Source organism: Ovis canadensis, chromosome 12, assembly GCF_042477335.2.
Source record: "Ovis canadensis isolate MfBH-ARS-UI-01 breed Bighorn chromosome 12, ARS-UI_OviCan_v2, whole genome shotgun sequence".
Lineage (NCBI taxonomy): Eukaryota > Metazoa > Chordata > Mammalia > Artiodactyla > Bovidae > Ovis > Ovis canadensis.
The window spans coordinates 29,926,512-29,948,530 of record NC_091256.1 but is presented as its reverse complement, the minus strand read 5'-3'; the positions used below and the strand labels follow the sequence as shown (position 1 = coordinate 29,948,530).

The following is a 22,019-nucleotide window of genomic DNA, read 5'->3' as shown; positions in this document are numbered from 1 at the left end:
ACACACATGATCTCATTTAAACATCACAGCAATTCTATAAGGTAGATACTTGTTATTCCCATTTTACAGGTGAAAATCTAAGTCAGAGTTAAATTAATTTTCCCAAAGTAATACAGCAGATCTGTGACCAAGTTTTTCAATATGAAAGAAGAATGCTCGTTGATGTCCAGAGACTCAATTAAAATGTCATCCATGCACTATATTGGAAGGCAATGTTTCAGCAAGGCTTCTAAATCAGAAGAAAAAAAATAATCTGAACTATAGTGGAGAAGCAGTGGTGAGTGGTAAACCTAGGGATATTAAGTTCAGCCAAAGTATTTAATGACAGACTGAATAGAAATGTGTTTTACAGTGCCAAAGAATCTTTGACATAGAAGAGACAGGCAGCAAAGGAAAAAGAAATCTGATAGTTGTTTGGTGCTAAAATTACCAAGAGTTGAAGGAGAGGTCGAAAGGTGAATGGCTTAAAAGTTTCTAAGGTGTCAGTTTAATAGAGGGGGGTAGTTACAGTATAGGTCATATTAGTTTCTTGATTCCATAAAATAAATGGACAAAAATATTTGATTTTAACTGTGACGAAAGAAGTTAATTGCTAATAGAATGAAAACACTCCAAGAATGATTAAGATGAAAAAAAAAAGACTGCTAGTTTGTAAATATCAGGAAAAACATAAAAGAAAGGAAACAATCCATTAAAATAGAAGAATAATCAATGAGAAAGAAAAAAAATCTGGTTCTGCTTTTTCTACCTAAATCTACCTAATTTCTACCTAAATCTACCTAAATTACTATCAGGGTATATTTGAGACAAAGCCAGAAAGGGAAAACTTTAATCATATAGACATTTATTCATAGAGCTTTAAAAGTACACAACGTGGGTTCACGTTGATTGTCTCTTCATCCTTGGAGTTGCCACATGAGGTATTGTTTTCTTCCCTGCTTTAGATGACGTGTCTTAACTAGAGTCACACAGTGATCTAATGATAGAACTGGCACTGAATTTAGATTATTTCATTCAATGAAACATTGTTAAAAATGTATTATCCTGGGACTTCCTCAGAGGTCCAGTGATTGGGGGCAGGGGGAGAAGGGGACGACAGAGGATGAGATGGCTGGATGGGATCACCGAATCAATGGACATGAGTTTGAGTGAACTCCAGGAGATGGTGATGGACAGGGAGGCCTGGCGTGCTGCGATTCATGGGGTCGCAAAGAGTCGGACACGACTGAGCGACTGAACTGAACTGAACTGAAAGACGCTACCTTCCAATATAGGGGCTGTAGGTTCAGGGAACTAATGACACAGAGTGAGGCCAAAAACTGTAAACAAAGCAAAACAAACAAATGAAAAGCCCTCTGTCACATAAGTAGATATACAACCAATTTGCATAGGAAATAAAAATCTTAAAAAACAAACAAACCCTGTATTGTACCCCAAGCACTGTGGTAGGCAATTATGCACTAGAAACACAGGAATGAGGGAAAAACAAAATGCCACTCCAGCCATCCTCTCTTGGGAACCCCATCTTCCAAGACTGAAGTACAGAGTCTTGCCAAACTTGGACATGGTAGTGTGCCAGGGTGGCTTCACACTGCCTCACACTTAGAATCAGTCATGTGCTCATAAACGTCCATCCTGGTGTTTTTGAGTGTAATTCTAGGTGACCCCTCAAACCCTGGAGCTACAGCTATAATAGTACAATGGCTACAGGTTTATTCACAGGTTTTGAGTATCTAATAAACATGCCTTGCTTGCAGCCCCCCGCCCCCCCATAGTCTCTAAACATATAGAGCACAATCTTCGCAGAATTAATCAAAAAATGGTTTTATCAGAACTGGAGCATGACTGCCATCTCTTTGACAGAGTTTCATTTCTTTCTAAAGGATGTGATAGCTTCAGATTCTGCAGAAATGGAAGGTGAAAATGTTAAACAATGCTTAATTCTACTCAGCCACATGATTCCTGTTCAGATCCTGAGGTTGGCTTCTTGAAAACTCTCTCCATCTCATCTTTTTCATCTCCTCTCCATGATAAGATAGACTGGTATAAACCATAGCAGAGTTCGAGGAAGTGTTCCCAGGGCACTACCCACGATTCCCACACCTTAACCTCCTCCCTTAGACAGTGCCTGAGAGTGCTCCTCACTAAAACTGACACTCCCCACTGCTCTGTCCTTGCCCTATATACCCAAATCCTGACCTGCATACAAATCTGGGACTTGCCCACCAAATATTAATGAAACTGTTAAAGCCAAACAGTTGGAGAACTAGGGGGATGGAGAGGGTTTAATGATGCCTTCAGAGTGCATTTTTACATGGAATAATACTATCCATCTACAAGGCAAAAGTTACCTGCATTTTAAGTGATAATTAATATATACAAAAGAAAACGAGGTATTCATTGAATAGGCCTGCCTTAGGGTGTATTTGAAAAAATATAATCAGATGAATCACACTACATGCTCATGGGTCAAGATGCTCTTCATACATAAGTCCATGAGCTTAAGCTAGCCAGGACTGGTTTTTTCTCACCACCAAGGAAATTATCCAGGTTACCTGGACATATTTGCTAACTTTTTAATGAAATCCCCATGTATTATTATCAGACAAATAATTGTGGAAACTGAGGGATGGAGACTATTTGATATAGTCTTACATTTTTTCTCTTTTGGGTTAGGAATATGAATACAGGTTTTTTTCCCCTCCTTTTAAAAAATTGAATAGTGAAAGACTAGAGATCTCTTCAAGTAAATTAGAGATCCCAAGGGAATATTTCATGCAAAGATGGGCTCAATAAAGGACAGAAATTGTATGGATCTAACAGAAGCAGAAGATATAAGAAGAGGTGGCAAGAATACACAGAAGAACTGTACAAAAAAGATCTCCATGACCCAGATAATCATGATGGAGTGATCACTCACCTAGAGCCAGACATCCTGGAATGTGAAGTCAAGTGGGCCTTAGAAAGCATCACTACGAACAAAGCTAGTGGAGGGGATGGAATTCCAGTTGAGCTATTTCAAACCCTGAAAGATGATGGTTTGAAAGTGCTGCACTCAATATGTCAGCAAATTTGGAAAACTGAGCAGTGGCCACAGGACTGGAAAAAGTCAGTTTTCATTCCAATCCCAAAGAAAGGCAATGCCAAAGATGGCTCAAACTACTGTACAATTACACTCATCTCACATGCTAGTAAATTTATGCTCAAAATTCTCCAAGCCAGGCTTCAACAACACGTGAACCATGAACTTCCAGATATTAAAGCTGGTTTTAGCAAAGGCAGAGGGACCAGAGATCAAATGGCCAACATCTGCTGGATTATCAAAAAAGCAAGAGAGTTCCAGAAAAACATCTATTTCTGCTTTATTGACTATGCCAAAGCCTTTGACTGTGTGGATCACAATAAATTGTGGAAAATTCTGAGAGAGATGGGAATACCAGACCACCTGACCTGCCTCTTGAGAAATCTGTATGCAGATCAGGAAGTAACAGTTAGAACTGGACATGGAACAACAGACTAGTTCCAAATAGGAAAAGGAGTACGTCAAGGCTGTATATTGTCACCCTGCTTATTTAACTTATATGCATAGTACATCATGAGAAACTCTGGGCTGGATGAAGCACAAGGTGGAATTAAGATTGCTGAGAAAAATATCAATAACCTCAGATATGCAGATGACACCACTCTTATGGCAGAAAGTGAAGAACTAAAGAGCCTCTTAATGAAAGTGAAAGAGGAGAGTGAAAAGTTGGCTTAAAGCTCAACATTCAGAAAACAAAGATCATGGCATCCGGTCCCATCACTTCATGGCAAATAGATGGAGAAACAGTGGAAACAGTGGCAGACTTTATTTTGAAGGGGCTCTAAAATCACTGCAGATGGTGCAACCATGAAATAAAAAGACGCTTACTCCTTGGAAGGAGAGTTATGACCAACCTAGATAGCTTTTTAAAAAGCAAAGACATTACTTTGCCAACAAAGGTCTGTCTAGTCAAGGCTATGATTTTTCCAGTGGTCATGTATGGATGTGAGAGTTGGACTATAAAGAAAACTGAGTGCCCAAGAATTGATGCTTTTGAACTGTGGTGTTGGAGAAGACTCTTGAGAGTCCCTTGGACTGCAAGTCCTTTAGAATGGACTGGATCCATCTGGACGAGATGGCTGGATGGCATCACTGACTCAATGGACATGAGTCTGGGTGGACTCCAGGAGTTGGTGATGGACAGGAAGGCCTGGCATGCTACAGTGCATGGGGTCACAAAAAGTTGTACATGACTGAGCAACTGAACTGAACTTTTAAAAATCGAAGTATACAGTCCATGGGGTCACAAAGAATCAGATATGACTGAGCAACTGAGTGCAGTACAGCACATAGTTGATTTACAGTGTTGTGTTTCTGTGCATAGTACAGTGACTCAGTTATACATATGAAGTGAAGTGAAGCAAAAGCCACTCAGTCGCATCTGACTCTTTGTGACTTCTTGGACTATACAGTCCATGGAATTCTCCAGACCAGAATACTGGAGTGGGTAGCCATTCCTTTCTCCAGTGGATCTTCCCAACCCAGGGATTGAACCCAAGTCTCTCATATTGTAGGCAGATTCTTTGTCAGCTGAGCCACAAGGGAATCCAGGAATACTGGAGTGGGCAGCCTATCCCTTCCCCAGTGCATCATCCTGACCAGGAATCTAACCAGAGTCTCCTGCATTGCAGGCGGATTCCTTACCAACTGATCTATCAGGGAAGCCATATGTGTGTGTGTGTGTATATATATATATATATATATATATATATATATATATATATAAAATATTCTTTTCCATTATGGTTTATCACAGGATATTGAATATCATTCCCTGTGCTATACTGTAGGACCTTGTTGGTTACTCATCCTGTAATACTTTGCATTGGATAATCCCAAACTCCCAATCCTTGCTTCCTCCACTTTCTTCCCCCTTGGCAACTAAAAGTCTTCTGTATGTTATGAATATGGTATCTTGAACAAAGTGAGAGCCACCCCAGATTTGAAGAAGCTGAAGGGTTTGTTTTAAATGTCTGTCACTGACATTCAAAATATTTATATTATAAATAATTTAGGTACCACTTTAAGCTAGTTTTCTTTTCCTTGTGTCTTAAAGGATACAAGGTTATCTAATGAACAGTTTACTTGGCAATGGCACCCCACTCCAGTACTCTTGCCTGGAAAATCCTGTGGACAGAGGAGCCTGGTAGGCTGCAGTCCATGGGGTTGCTAAGAGTCGGACATGACTGAATGACTTCACTTTCACTTTTCACTTTCATGCATTGGAGAAGGAAATGGCAACCCACTCCAGTGTTCTTGCCTGGAGAATCCCAGGGATGGGGGAGCCTGGTGGGCTGCCATCTATGGGGTCGCACAGAGTCAGACACGACTGAAGTGACTTAGCAGTCAGACAAGTAGTTATTTACTCAATGTGTCTTTCTTATCTGAGTGTACAGTCCAGGGAAGGCTGGACAAATACATCCTTGAGGCTCAGTACAGTCCTAGGAACATGCATGCTTAGTCAGCCAGTCATGTCTGCCTCGTTATGACCCCATGGACTGTAGCTTGTCAGGTTCCGCAGTCCATGGGATTCTCCAGGCAAGAGTTCCGGAGTGGGTTGCCATTTCCTTCTCCAGGGGATATTCCCAACTCAGGGATTGAACCCTTGTCTCCTGTGTCTCCTGCATTGCAGGCGGATTCTTAACATGCTGAGCCTTGGAAAATAGTAAGTAATGAAACATGTCTGTTGACAGATTGGCTGACTTCCTGGCTTGATAAATATTGGTAAAATAGTATTCATAATTGAAGAAAATTACTTATTTTCTAGGATAAAATTTCTGACTCTTTAATGATAATTTAATTTAGTTCTTATTTGTTTTGTCAGTTAGATACTTTGACTTATATCAATGGTTGTTTTCAGATTACTGTTCCTGAATCCGTCCAGAATAATTAAATACTGAGTTGTGGAAACAGCGTTTTGTATGAATTGAAAGTTACTCTCTAACACATAGTTTCAAAATCCCTGTAGTCATTGTGTGTGCATGCTTAATTGCTCAGTCATGTCTGGCTCTTTGTGACCCCATGAACTTTAGCCCACCAGGCTCCTCAGTCCCTGGGATTCTCCAGGCAAGAACACTGGAGAGGGTTGCCATTTCCTCCTCCAGTAGTCATTGTGTAGTTTGTTCTTTTAAAAGTATCTTAATAAACTTAAGTAATGAATTTTTACACAATAATGTAATTCTATATAAAGTCATAGAATTCCTTCAATGAAATGAATCCAGTTCACTCTGTTAAGACATATTTGTGAGAAAGGGAAAAGATTTCTTATAATATTTATATATTTTATATAAATATTTTATATAAATATTTTATATATTTTATATTTTATAAAATATATTTTATATTTATATAAATATTTTATATATTTTATATTTATATTATTTTATATGTTTGCATATTATACACTGAATACTTAGAATTATTGTTAAGAGTCACTAAAGAAAAACTACTCCATTTTTTAACTGCTGTATATTTTTTATTGTCTCAAAAAATTGGCTATAGTCTTCCCACTTTTATTAGATTAATTTCAACTTGGAAATACTTGATCAGATGATATTTATTGACTAGTAATGACTTATGGTTCTCATTTAAATGTTTTATGTTCATTCACATAATCAACTGACTTCAGTTAGAGAAGTGGTGAAAGTGAAAGCTTTCAAAAAATTCAAAATAGCATCTATTTAACGTGTCTAATATTTTCCAAATAGAAATAACAAACTGCACCAGATTTGACACCAGACTTGACCACAGAATTATTCTCTTAATATTGGTGGGGGAAATATCTTAAACTATCATTTAAAAAAATAGTCTGTTGAGTTCCCCTAAGTATGAAGAAACTTCGGCATAGTGAGGCTATCTGTTATGTACTTGAATGTGTCACCAATAAGTGTGATTTCTGATGTAGAGAACTATTAATGCTTCAGATTGTTGCCAAACATAATATGAAGAACCACTTACTCAGACACCTGATCTTTAGAATGCAGCATCGTTTGTAACAATTTTAACGCTAACTAAGTACACTTTGATGAGACAGCATTTAATAAAATGCTCATTAATTTCATCATTAGCAAGGGTATGCTAAGAAGTAAGCCAGTTTCTTATGTCACGCCCAATTAGCATCCCATGCTAGTAATCCCATTAGTATTGTTGAATTCACTAATGGAAAAACTAATGGGCATGCTACCAGGGCACATTAATTGGGCACGACACCAGTTCTGGTTTTAATTATTAAACTACGATAATGAAATGTGTGTTTGTAAAATATTAAAATGTTGAAATTGGGTTGAAGAAAATAAAAGAATATGTAGAAAGAAAGTGTTATATGGAAAGTCAACTTATAAAGATGCAAGAACTTATCAAAATGGTCATATTTCTAGCTGATTGAGTTGCCTATAAAAGTTGGGGTATTGCCCATGTGAGAAGCAAACCCTCCCCTACTCATGGGAAATTAAACCCTCTTTTTTGGTAATATGAAATCTTGTATGTCATATATGTTGTCATGCTCTGTATGAGGCCTGACAGGAGCCAATCAAATGCATAGAATGGACAGGGTATGTTGCTGAAGCTATTTTAGAAAAATATAAACAAATGTTTTACTGACAATGGTGTGATTAATACTGCACTTTTGTGATATTAAACCATCAGCATATTACATCAGACAACTGTCAGTTTTATCAGTTTTGAAAGCCAGTATAGCAAAATAATTAGAATTTGGTGAAACATTCCAAGTAATTTAAACATCTATTTTGTAATATTTTATCCAATCTGTTTTTGGTTTTGTTTTGTTTTCAAAATTTTGTATTGATTGAAGTTAATTATCTCTGGTGGTTCAGCTGGTAAAGAACCTGCCTGCCAATGCAGGAGACGCAAGAAACATAGGTTCGTTCCTTGGTTTGGGAAGATCCCCTAGAGGAGGAAACGGTAACCCACTCCAGTACTCTTGCTTGGAAAATTCTATGGACAGAGGAGCCTGCCAGGCTCCAGCCCCATGGGGTTGCAAAGAGTTGGACATGACTGAGGATGCTCACACTATTATTGCTAAGGAGATCTACTTTATTAACAAAGAAAGCAAAAATTATTTTCCTTTAGAAGGTTTAGAGTAATTTTCTGTTTTGTTTTTTTTTTTTCCTCTAATCATAGTAGTTGTAAATGATGATGGTGAAAGTGAAAAGTGAAAGTGAAGTCGCTCAGTCGTGTACGACTTTTGCGACTCCATGGACAGTAAACTACCAGGCTCCGCGGTCCATGGGATTTTCCAGGCAAGAATACTGGAGTGGGCTGCCATTTCTTTCTCCAGGGGATCTTCCCAACCCAGGGATTGATTGCAGACAGACGCTTTACTGTCCTAGCCACTTCAGTTCAGTTCAATCGCTCAGTCGTGTCCGACTCTTTGCGACCCCATGAGTCGCAGCACGCCAGGCCTCCCTGTCCATCACCAACTCCCGGCGTTCACTCAGACTCACGTCTATCAAGTCAGTGATGCCATCCAGCCATCTCATCCTCGGTCGTCCCCTTCTCCTCCTGCCCCCAATCCCTCCCAGCATCAGAAAGTCTTTTCCAGTGAGTCAACTCTTTGCATGAGGTGGCCAAAGTACTGGAGTTTCAGTTTTAGCATCATTCCTTCCAAAGAAATCCCAGGGCTGATCTCCTTCAGAATGGACTGGTTGGATCTCCTTGCAGTCCAAGGGACTCTCAAGAGTCCTCTGAAACACCACAGTTCAAAAGCATCAATTCTTCGGTGCTCAGCCTTCTTCACAGTCCAAATTTCATATCCATACATGACCACCGGAAAAACCATAGCCTTGACTAGATGGACCTTTGTTGGCAAAGTAATGTCTCTGCTTTTCAATATGTTCTCTAGGTTGGTCATAACTTTTCTTCCAAGGAGTAAGCATCTTTAAATTTCATGGCTGCAATCACCATCTGCAGTGATTTTGGAGCCCCAAAAAATGAAGTCTGACACTGTTTCCACTGTTTCCCCGTCTATTTCCCATGAAGTGATGGGACCAGATGCCATGATCTTCATTTTCTGAATGCTGAGCTTTAAGCCAACTTTTTCACTCTCCTCTTTCACTTTCATCAAGAGGCTTTTTAGCTCCTCTTCACTTTCTGCCATAAGAATGGTGTTATCTGCATATCTAAGGTTATTGATATTTCTCCTGGCAATCTTGATTCCAGTTTGTGTTTCTTCCAGCCCAGCATTTCTCATGATGTACTCTGCATACAAGTTAAATAAGCAGGGTAACAATATACAACCTTGAGGTACTCCTTTTCCTATTTGGAACCAGTCTGTTGTTCCATGTCCAGTTCTAACTGTTGCTTCCTGACCTGCATACAGATTTCTCAAGAGGCAGGTTAGGTGGTCTGGTATTCCCATCTCTTTCAGAATTTTCCACAGTTTATTGTGATCCACCCAGTCAAAGGCTTTGGCATAGTCAATAAAGCAGAAATAGATGTTTTTCTGGAATTCTCTTGCCTTTTCCATGATCCAGCAGATGTTGGCAATTTGATCTCTGGTTCCTCTGCCTTTTCTAAAACCAGCTTGAACATCAGGGAGTTTGCGGTTCACGTATTGCTGAAGCCTGACTTGGAGAATTTTGAACATTACTTTACTAGCATGTGAGATGAGTGCAATTGTGCGGTAGTTTGAGCATTCTTTTGCGTTGCCTTTCTTTGGGATTGGAATGAAAACTGACCTTTTCCAGTTCTGTGGCCACTGCTGAGTTTTCCAAACTTGCTGACATATTGAATGCAGCACTTTCACAGCATCATCTTTCAGGATTTGGAATTCCATCACCCCCACTAGCTTTGTTTGTAGTGATGCTTTCTAAGGCCCACTTGACTTCACATTCCAAGATGTCTGGCTCTAGATTAGTGATCACATCATCATGATTATCTGGGTCATGAAGATCTTTTTTCTACAGTTCTTCCATGTATTCTTGCCACCTGTTCTTAATATCTTCTGCTTCTGTTAGGTCCAGACCAATACTGTCCTTTATCGAGCTGATCTTTGCATGAAATATTCCCTTGGTATCTCTAATTTTCTTGAAGAGATCTCTAGTCTTTCCCATTCTGTTGTTTTCCTCTATTTCTTTGCATTGATCGCTGAAGAAGGCTTTCTTATCTCTTCTTGCTATTCTTTGGAACTCTGCATTCAGATGCTTGTCTCTTTCCTTTTCTCCTTTGCTTTTTGCTTCTCTTTTCACAGCTATTTGTAAGGCCTCCCCAGACAGCCATTTTGCGTTTTTGCATCTTTTCCGTGGGAATGGTCTTGATCCCTGTCTCCTGTACAATGTCACGAACCTCATTCCATAGTTCATCAGGCACTCTATCTACGAGATCTAAGCCCTTAAATCTATTTCTCACTTCCACTGTATAATCATCAGGGATTTGATTTAGGTCATACTTCAATGGTCTAGTGGTTTTCCCTATTTTCTTCAATTTGATTCTGAATTTGGTAATAAGGAGTTCATGATCTGAGCCACAGTCAGCTCCTGGTCTTGTTTTTATTGACTGTATAGAGCTTCTCCATCTTTGGCTGCAAATAATATAATCAGTCTGATTTCGGTGTTGACCATCTGGTGATGTCCATGTGTAGAGCCTTCTCTTGTGTTGTTGGAAGAGGGTGTTTGCTATGACCAGTGCATTTTCTTGGCAAAACTCTATTAGTCTTTGCCCTGCTTCATTCCACATTCCAAGGCCAAATTTTCCTCTTACTCCAGGTGTTTCTTGACTTCCTACTTTTGCATTCCAGTCCCCTATAATGAAAAGAACATCTTTTTTGGGTGTTAGTTCTACAAGGTCTTATAGGTCTTCATAAAACCATTCAACTTCAGTTTCTTCAGCGTTACTGGTTGGGGCATAGACTTGGATAACTGTGATATTGAATGGTTTGCTTTGGAGATGAACAGAGATTATTCTGTCGTTTTGAGATTGCATCCAAGGACTGCATTTCAGACTCTTTTGTTGACCATGATGGCTACTCCATTTCTTCTGAGGGATTCCTGCCTGCAGTAGTAGATGTAATGGTCATCTGAGTTAAATTCACCCATTCCAGTCCAGTTATTTCTCCACTGATCTCCAATAGCATATTGGGCACCTAATGACCTGGGGAGTTCCTCTTTTGGTATCCTATCACTTTGCCTTTTCATACTGTTCATGGGGTTCTCAGAGCAAGAATACTCAAGTACTTTGCCATTCCCTTCTCCAGTGGACCACATTCTGTCAGACCTCTCCACCATGACCCACCCGTCTTGGGTTACCCCACAGGCATGGCTTGGTTTCATTGAGTTAGACAAGGCTGTGTTCCTGGTGTGATTAGATTGACTAGTTTTCTGTGAGTATGGTTTCAGTGTGTCTGCCCTCTGATGCCATCTTGCAACACCTACCATCTTACTTGGGTTTCTCTTACCTTGGGCTTGGGGTGTCTCTTCACAGCTGCTCCAGCAAAGCACAGCTGCTGCTCCTTACCTTGGATGAGTGATATCTGATACTATTACCTTAAGCAAAAGTACAAATGCTTGATTTTAGACTACAAATCACTGAGTACTAAGTTTAACCACAATACTTATGTAAAAGGTATTAGTAACTAGTTTTTAATTTAAACATTTTATTTTATATTGGCATATAGCCAATTTACAATGTTGTGATAGTTTTGGGTAGACAGCAAAGGGACTCAGCCATACATATACATCTGTCTATTCTCCTCCAAACTTCTCTCACCCCATGCTGCCACCTAACATTGAGCAGAGCTCCGTGTGCTGTACAGTAGGTCCTTGGTTATCGATTTGAAATACAGCAGTGTGTGCATACCTGTCCCAAAGTCTCTTAACTATCCCTTTCCCTCATGCTTCCCCCCTGGCAACAATAAATTCATTTTCTAAGTCTGTGAGCATGTTTTGTAAATAAGCTCATTGGTATCATATTTTTTAGATTTTTTACATAAGGGATATTGTATGATATTTTTCTTTCTCTATCTGACTTTCTTCACTCAATATGATAATCTCTAGTTCCTAATTTTTAATGTGAATCTAATTCCTTCTTGGTGTTCATAGTGTAGTAAGGGTAAAAGAAACTAACTTGCCACAGTTTTTACTATCTTTAGAGCAGAATCATTTGAATAGTACTTTATTAGTTTCAAAATCTTGTCTTTTTTATATTTCTGGCTCCAAATTTAAAATATTAGAATAGAAAATTTATTACCTTTTGTTTGAGTATAGTTACTCAAAATCCAAGTGTACTTATAAGAGATTTTCATTCTGAAGAGAAGTTCTTTTCAGATTTGAGTCTCATGGTGATGCAGAAGTACATCAGAGAAATGCCAGAATGATTTGTATCAACTTTGAGTTCTGTTTGAAATGTGTGCCTGCTTCCCTCAGGATTGTGTTGAAGTTTGTAAAGTGGTTTCTTTGAGTTCTGTTTGAAATGTGTACATGCTTGCCTCAGGATTGTGTTGAAATTTGTAAAGTGGTTTCTAACAAATATACAATATATGTATGAGTAACATGTATATAAAGACGCTTCCTCCTTGGAAGAAAAGCTATGACAAACCTAGACAGCATGTTAAAAATCAGAGATGTTACTTTGCCAGCAAAGGTCCATCTAGTCAAAGCTTTTGATTTTTCCAGTAGTCATGTACGGATGTGAGAGTTGGACCATAAAGAAAACTGAGTGCTGAAGAATTGATGCTTTTGAACTGTGGTGTTGGAGAAGACTCTGGAGAGTCCCTTGGGCTCCAAGGAAATCTAACCAGTCAATCCTAAAGGAAATCAGTCCTGAATATTCATTGGAAGGACTGATGCTGAAGGTTAAACTCCAGTACTTTGGCCACTCGATGTAAAGAACTGACTCGTTAGAAAAGACCCTGATGCTGGGAAAGAGTGAAGGCAGGAGGAGAAGGGGGCAACAGAGGATGAGATGGTTGGATGGCGTCACCAACTAGATGGACATGAGTTGGAGCAAGCTCAGGGAATTGGTGATGGACAGGGAAGCCTGGCATGCTGTAGTCCATGGGGTTGCAAAGAGTCAGACGTGACTGAATGAATGAACTGACTGAACTGACTGAACATGTGTATTTACTCACTGATTTTTTTTTTCACTCATTCATTCCCTTAAGGGGTCTGCAGTGGAAGTTACCACAACTAATGATGATGGTAAACAATATAGTGACGGCAAATGGCATGAGATAATTGCTATTAGGCATCAAGGTTTGGGCCAAATCACACTTGATGGGCTGTTCACAGGTAAGATCTTCCTTGACGAATATGAATGCCTCTATTGATATGCTGATGTTTCCATACTCTTCTGTGTTTTTATTTCTTCATCTCTTTTTTCACCTGTTTCTTCATCTAAAGTGCTGTTGATTTTGCTTTTTGGGTGTTCTTAAAATGATGGAATCTTGGTAACTATTTTCTCTTCTATGCAGGGTTCAATAAGAACAGTCATCAGTATCAATTTTGTGTAATTTTCAGGTCCTTATAATTTGCAAATGCTCTTACTTAGTTTTGCTTTACTTTTACTTGCAAAGAGGGAAGCCATGGGAGAATTTTGAAAGGAGGATGACATGATATGACTTCTTTCTTTAAAATTAACACTCTAGGTACTCTTTGGGGGATAAATTTTAAGGGGAACAAAGATGGAAGTATGGACCTAAGAAAAATAGATGTTTCTCCAGCAAAGATGGGTTTATTCAGAATCAGCAAAGAATTTCAGTTCAGAGTCTACAATTTTTTTTAACATATTTTTAATTTTTTTTTAATTGAAAGATAATTGCTTTACAGAGTTTTGCTGTTTTCTATCAAACCTCAACATGAATCAGCCATAGATATACATATATCCCCTCCCTTCTGAACCTCCCTCCCATCTCCCTCCCTATCCCACCCCTCTAGGTTGATACAGAGCCCCTGTTTGAGTTTCCTGAGCCATACAGCAAATTCCCATTGGCTTTCTGTTTTACATATGGTAGTTAAGTTTCCATGTTACTCTTTCCATACATCTCACCCTCTGCTCCCTTCTCCCCATGCCCATATGTGCATTCTCTATGTCTGTTTCTCCATTGCTGCCCTGTAAATAAATTCTTCACTACCATTTTTCTATATTCCATATGTATGTGTTAGAATATGATATTTATCTTTCTGTTTCTGACTCACTTCTCTCTGTATAATAGGTTGTAGGTTCATCCACCTCATCAGAACAGACTCAAATGTGTTCCTTTTTATTGCTGAGTAATATTCCATTGTGTATATGTACCACGAGTTCTTTATCCATTCATCTGTCGATGGGCATCTAGGTTGCAATCTTGGTGCCATATGTAGCCCCCATACAGCAATGGAAGATAAACTCTTTTATAGAGTGGAAAAGGGAAGTTTGAAGGGCTGAAGTAAACAAGCATGTGTCTTTTCATTGGCCAAGTCATTGCCAAGAAAGAAGAGTCTTCTTCCTGTTAGACTCATCACATGAGAGCTCCTCTTTCTGGCCTTCCAGATCTATTTAATTGAGGTTTCTTTTTGTTATTTTTTATATTTCCCCTCCCTTGATCAAGATTTCTCTTTCAGAGTATGACTGATCAAGAGTCAGGTTTTCTAGTTTCAATGGCTTTTTTTCCCTTAACTTCAGGAACTACCTTTCCTGGCTATGATGTCTCACATCAGAGGGGAATAGCACAGTTTGGAAAACTACTGAGTTCATATTTGAGTAGCAAGGGCAGGTAGAAGGGAGAACTCTCAGACGGTTTGTATCTACAGTCCTTGTTCTATATTATCAAGATCATGGACACTGGAGACGATCTGAAGCATTATATCATCACCAATGTTTAGCAATAAATTTCCAACAGACCTGGTTCAACCATCTTCAGGAAGTTGCCTCATCAGATGTCATCTTCTGCTTTAGTTATGGGAAATAATTACTTTAATATCACCAGATTATTTGAGCTGCCTTCAGAATTTGGAGCTTTCTTTAGGCGTGTCACCTGAGTCCAGGAATCTATTCCTTGGACTTTCATGGCACAAGGCTTGCTTAGCAATACCTGATGGGGGCTTCTCTGGTGAGGTTGAAAAAGGTTCTTCTGGAGGTATCTTTTCCAATAGATAAAATCTTCAGGTTGGAAAGTCTTCATCTCTTGAGAGCACAGTATAAAAAGATTGCTCTACAAAACATGGTTATTTTTAATAGGAGAAATTTGGTCTTTGTATTATTGGAATATCTCTCCTTTTTCCGTTGGAGGCCAAAAAAAAGCAGGAATCAAATGTGTTGGGTGTCCTGCAATTGTTTCAAAGGGTGAGAATTTTTGAGTTCCAAAAAGTGTGGATCTGAGATTTAGAGGGACCAATAGCAATGCTTTGGGCCAAGGTACTTGGAGGACCTCTACTAATTTTGCCAGATGAGTATTAATAATGTGATTACTGTAATCAGCTGAACCGCAGAATTGAGAGTGGTAAGCACAGTGAAAGTGTTGTAAAACTGCCAAACAGCACAGACTTGTTGAAGTACTTGGACAGTAAAATAGGTTCCTCAATCACTATTAAGTGTGTCTAGATGTAAGTGTAGCCCTTGTTCTGATATCAGTTGCCCTAAATATCAAACCTGGTTTTGGGCAAACTGCAATATTTCTTTGGTGATCTTATGTCCCTTTAAGGCTAACAGCTTTAGTAAATGGTTCCTATCTTCCTGTGAGCAGGCTTAAGATCAAAGAGGCAAATCATTCACACATGCAACAAAGTAGACCCATAGGGAACTTTATATCATCTAGATCAACCTTTAGGTTTTACAAGAAATAAGAAGGACTCAGTAAAACCCTGAAGCATTACTGTCCAGGTGAACTGTTTTTCTTCCCAAGTAGAGGTAAAAAGATGCTGGCTAGTTCATCAGGTGGAATACTGAAGAATTCACTGAATAAATCAATTGCAGTAAAGAATTTGCTTCCAGTAGGAATAGATGTTAGAACATCTGAAGGTTAGGGACATTAGTGGGTCAGGGAGTAACCATGCTGAGGTCCTGGACAAACCTCCACTCTGCCCTTAGGTTTTCTCACAGATGAAATAGCATCATTACAGGAACTAGTATGCAGATAATAAAGCCTTGAGCCTTATAATCTTCTGTCCTAGACTATATGCCTTGAAGGGTTTCTATACGTAAAGGGTATTGATTAATTCTGGGAAGAGATTTTGAAGTATCTACTTAAATCTGGATGGGAGGGCGCATGCTGTGAATTTTGCCAACGTCAGTTGGAGATTTTGCCCATAAGGATGGTGGAGACTGATTCAATAGGGATAAATGATCAGTTTTTCCAAAACCATCTCTAGAACTGTCAAAGACAGAACAAATAAAAGATGCCAAAGGGTTATTTAATTCAATTGGCTGTTTATTTTGATGACACTGTGAAATTCAAGAATTATTTCTCCCTTTTGGAAAATTAGCAATAGTAATCGTCGCTAATAAATGGGTGGAGACAGAGGAACTAGGGAGAAAAAGGCATGTATCTCTCAAAGAGCCTAAAGGAAAGGGAATAGGTCCCAGAGACAAGAACCTCTTTAGATTTGTTAGAGATCCTCACTATTTGAACTGTTTTAGGACTTGGAGGCAGAGGGTTCTTTACAGTCGTGAGGTAATTATAGCCTAGAGTATATGACTGGTGTCAGGACTAGAAGAGATTCAACCCCAATCTTAAGAAACATTTCCCCAAGCTGATTAAGATGGAGGATTAGGAGAAGCCCCTGTAGTTCCTAGTGGGAGGAGGCTGGAAAGGTTTTTATAAAATTTTTTAGAAATGACTGTACTCATTGGTTATGTATTGTCTATGACTGCTTGAGGCTGTATGGTCTACAGACTAAAGTACGTACTACCTGGCTCTTTCCAGAAGAGTTTTGCTAAACCCTAATGTAGAGCATGACTGTGAGATTTGGGACTTGAGCAACTGGAAAAATGTAGCTGGCATAACTAGGGTGGGCAAGCTAGTTGGAGAGGCAGATTCAGAGAGAAATGTCCAGAGTTTGGTTTGAACATGTTAAGTGTTATGTACCTATGAGGCATCCAAGTGGAAATATCACGCTGAGTCCTGGATCCCAGTACATTTAGAGAGGAGTTCCAGATTAGAGATAAAAATGGGGAGTTACCAGCTCAGGATGTATTTAAAGCCACAGTCCCAGATATAAGTAGGGATAATTAGAGTGGTTAGGGCTCTGGGGAAAAAAAAATGCCATTCTCACAAAGAATGATGGAGTTAGTTAGGAATTTCTAACTTTTCTAAATTTCTAACATTTCTCTCTGAATCTGCTTCTCCAACTAGCTTGCCCACCCTAGTTATGCCAGTTATATTCTTCCAGTTGCTCAAGTCCCAAACCTCAGAGTCATGCTCTACATTAGGGCTTAGCAAAACTCTTCTGGAAAGAGCCAGGTAGTATGTATTTTGACAGGAGATTTGCATTGGTATGCAGCACACGGAGGGACCCAGGCCCTTTCAGAGTTCTCACAGGTGTCTAGCTCTCTCTTCATCCTTTTAGAGGACTTACGGTGTTTATGCAGGTGGTGAGGAGATCTGGGAACAGAGGAGGTCTGGGTTATTCTAGCATCAAGATGTTGGGATCATGATTAAGAACCAGTGAAGGAGAGTAACCAATAGCAGAGAACCAAGAGGGAGGTGCATCCCGATGCACAAGGAAGGGTTTAATCATTTGTTGAATCTGTAGAATAGATTGTCCTGCTGAAGCTGAAGTTCTCATCTGCTTTTCCATCCACAGGCTCTTCAGCCACCTTGGATGGTGGTACTGTTATTGGAGAGAACACAGGAGTGTTTGTGGGTGGGCTGCCACAGGGTTACACCATCCTCAGAAAGGATTCTGGTGAGTATGGGGAAAGCATATAATTTATATATTGTCTCCATAATTGGGGCTCTTCTGGTGGCTCAGCAGTAAAGAATCCTCTTGCAGTTTAGGAGATGTGGGTTCTATCTGTGGGTCAGGAAGATCCTCTAAGGAAGGAAATATCAACCCATTCAGTATTCTTGTCTGAGAAATCCCATGGACAGAGGAGCCTGGCAGGCTGCAGTCCATAGGTCTGTAAAAGAGTCAGATATGACTTAGTGAATAAACACCACCATCACCACAATTTAGCATAAAATCAAACTATATCATTTTAAAGAATGGATAATTATATTATTTTCTATTTCGTGCTGTATTTCCTACATTACTATGTCAACAATTTCCTTTAGATCTCTTATTTTCTAAAGGAACCATGTATTACTTGTATTTAAATTCTTAGAACCCAGTTCTTGATATATCAAAGGTAATTAAACTTTTGCTGAAAAAAATTATACTAATTTAAGTCAAAGTTTTATAATTTGGGGATCAAAGGTATGAAAAACTTTGAATTTTGGAGAGGGATATATTTAAATCCTCAAGACTTATTATTGTTACCTCCTCAAAAATACCTGTAGAGAGTGGAGAGTTTTCATTTGGTCACTCTAGACTGGTGGTGAAGTCTCCTGAAAGCATTCACACACACGCGCGCGCCCACACACACTGAAAGAGAGTTATTTTCCCACCAAGCATGCTTCTTAGGTGACACTAGTGGTAAAGAATCTGCCTGCCAATGCAGGAGATGCAAGAGACACGGGTTCGATCCCTGGTTTGGGAGATACCCTAGAGTGGAAAATGTCAACCCACTCCAGCATTCTTGCCTGGACAATTCCATGGACATAGGAGCCTAGCAGACTACATTCCATGGGGTCACAAAGAGCTGGACACAGCTGAGCCACACACACACACACACACACACACACACACACACACATACACATGCTTCTTGGCTCTGGTATATATATAGGAACCAGGAGGAGAGCATACCCCAGTACCAACTACCCTTCTCGTAGAGGACATCACTTCATTATAAATAAATCCTTTGACCTTGTGCATATAAATTGACTTTGTGAAACACTGATCACTGGTAAATACCTTCCCTAAGATCAGGTCGTGAACTCAAAAGCTGAGAATTCAGCTTTGCACTCACTTGTAAGGACTTTGCTTAAATAAAATGTGACCTCAGCTTCAGGTGCCTTCTTGCCCTCTCTACTTTTTTTTTTTTTTTTTTTTTTTTTGCTCTCTAATTCTATTATTTGCTCACTTTTTCTCTTTCCCAACCCTTTATGACCACCCTATTTACTGTGTTCATAAGCCCCACATTTGGTCTGGGGAGTTATGCCTAAAAATTGGTGGCTCAGATGGTAAAGAATCTGCCTGCAATATGAGAGACCTAGGTTCCATTCCTGGGTTGGGAAGATGCCCTGGAGAAGGCAATGGCTACCCACTCCAGTATTCTTGACTGGAGTATCCCCATGAACAGAGGAACCTGGTGGTCTATTGTCAATGTGGTCGCAAAGAGCTGGACATGACTGAGTGACTAAGCACACACATTGCTTTACTTGTATAGCAGACTGGTTTCATAATGCTGAGGGTACTAAATTATAAAATATAGATTGTATAGATAGACTTGCTTTAAATCTTGCTTTTAAAATGTGTTATATTATCCCGGGTGTTCACTGGAAGGACTGATGCTGAGGCTGAAACTCCAATACTTTGGCCACCTCATGCAAAGAGCTGACTCACTGGAAAAGACCCTGATGCTGGGAGGGATTGTGGGCAGGAGGACAAGGGGACGACAGAGGATGAGATGGCTGGATGGCATCACTGACTCAATGCACATGAGTTTGAGTGAACTCCGGGAGTTGGTGATGGATAGGGAGGCCTGGCGTACTGTGATTCATGGGGTCTCAAAGAGTCAGACACGACTGAGCGACTGAACTGAACCAACCAGAATTGCACTTTTATTTTTAAGATCAGAAGCAGATGAAATCTCCTTGTTAATTCAAGAGGCAATGATCTTACTATTACTATAAAACCAAAGTTTTTGTGCAAATATCTTTCTCCAGATAAGATGACTCTAAACCAGAGCATGGCATACCAATTATTAGCATTTACTGTAGCTTTTGGCATGGGTGTTTATGTGAGTTAGTAAGAAGTTTATAGGAAGAAGGCAGTGAGACCTATAGCCCCTTTCTTTTGCTTTAATGGCACATCAAATTAATTGCTTGAAAAAAATTTCTCACAGTACATATTTCTTGATATCTTTCAACCCCTGCAGACATAGTCCAAAAGGGTTTTGTGGGCTGTCTCAAGGATGTGTATTTTATGAAGAATTTTAATCCCTCTGCAACTTGGGAGCGTCTGGTTTGGCAGAGTTCTGAAGAGAAAACCAATGTGCATAATGATTGGGAGGGATGCCCCGCTTCACTCCAAGAGGGAGCCCAGTTTCTAGGGACAGGTAAGAGTCTAAAACAGACGTTGGTCACTGCTTAACTTGTATGTTCTATTTTTGGTATAATTTAGTCTCCCCTGATCTGATTATTTTAACCTCATACGAACCTACTGTCGCAGAAACACCTAGTTATGCCATGATGCCCATCCACATATTTTCAATGTCTGAAGATATTATATAAATTGTAAGATTCATAAATACATATTCATGTGTAAGATCTCTGACAGTTTTGAGTTTACATGTGATAGTGACACTAATGTCCATTTGTAAGTCCATTGTTTTACTTAGAATATAGTTTTACTTAGATATTTCAAAGGAATTTTGTTTTGTCAGGCTAATCTGTATATCTGTTGTATCCCATTAGACAGAGCAGGAGTTTTCCTAAGAGTAAAATTTCAGCTATATAATGGGGTAAGTAGGTCCTTAAGGGAGAGCTAGAGAATGTAACCATCATCATTGCCGCTGCTCCAAAGGCTGTGGCGAAGGGGAGGTGAAGTGTCCCCAGCATAACCCCAACCTACAGTCTCTGTCTAGCAGCCACTCAGGGTAAGGATTGGAAGGGAATATGGTGGCTTGACCAAACATGGCTTGTTTTTCAATAATAGCCCACTATTGCTTGCTACTTTTATGGCTAAGTTGGTTAGTTATTAAGTTCATTAAACTACCTTCAGAAGAGAAAGTTAAATAATATCATACTTAGTGCACTTTTTCATTGTTATTTCTCATCACTGTCATTTGCCAGATTTTCTCTTATGTCAGTGCAACTTATTGTTAATAGTTACATTTTAGTAAAACTGTAATAGTCTTAATTGTATATGGACCACTGCCTTTTCATGGCAGAGGGGCTTGTATAACTCAATGAAGCTATGAGCCATGCCATGCAGGGTCACCCAAGTCAGACAGGTCATGGTGAAGAGTTCTGATAAGACGTGATCCACTAGAGGAGGGAATGGCAAACCGCTCCAGCATATTTGCCATGAGAACCCCATGAACTGTATAAAAAGACAAAAAAAAAAAAAAGACACCAAAAGATGAGCCTCTCAGGTTGGAAGTTGTCCAATATGCTATTTGGGAAGAGCAGAGGACAATTACTAATAGCTCCAGAAAGAAGGAAGCAGCTGGGCCGAAGCAGAAATGATGCTCACTTGTGGATGTGTCTGTGATAAAAGTAAAATCCAATGCTGTAAAGAACAGTGCTGCATAGGAACCTGGAATGTTAGGACCATGACTCAAGGTAAATTGGATGTGGTCAAGCAGGAAATGGGCTTTCCTGGTGACTCAGCAGGTGAAGAATCCATCTGCAACGCGGGAGACCTGGGTTCAATCCCTGGGTTCAGAAGATCCCCTGGAGAACCACTACCCACTCCAGTATTCTGGCCTGGAGAATTCCATGGACAGTATAGTCCATGGGGTCACAAAGAGTCAGACATGGCTGAGCAACTCTCACTTCACTTCACTTCAAGCAGGAAGATAGCAAGAATAAACATCAGCATCTTAGGAATCAGTGAACTAAAATGGATGGGAATGGGTGAATTTAACTCAGATGACCATTATATCTTCTACTGTAGGCAAGAATCCACAGAAGAAATGGAGTAACCCTCATAATCAACAAAACAGTCTGAAATGCAGTACT

General features: G+C 39.6%; 1 protein-coding gene across 1 annotated transcript in view; it reads left to right on the top strand.

Annotated features, from left to right (window-relative positions):
- The window catches only part of USH2A (usherin), a 939,490-nt gene that overhangs the window by 380,567 nt on the left and 536,904 nt on the right, over positions 1–22,019 (top strand). Inside the window, exons 22-24 of the mRNA XM_069544562.1 lie at positions 13,197–13,323; positions 17,815–17,916; positions 20,213–20,392. Of these exons, the coding sequence (XP_069400663.1) occupies positions 13,197–13,323; positions 17,815–17,916; positions 20,213–20,392 (409 nt within the window). The remainder of the gene's footprint in view (positions 1–13,196; positions 13,324–17,814; positions 17,917–20,212; positions 20,393–22,019) is intronic.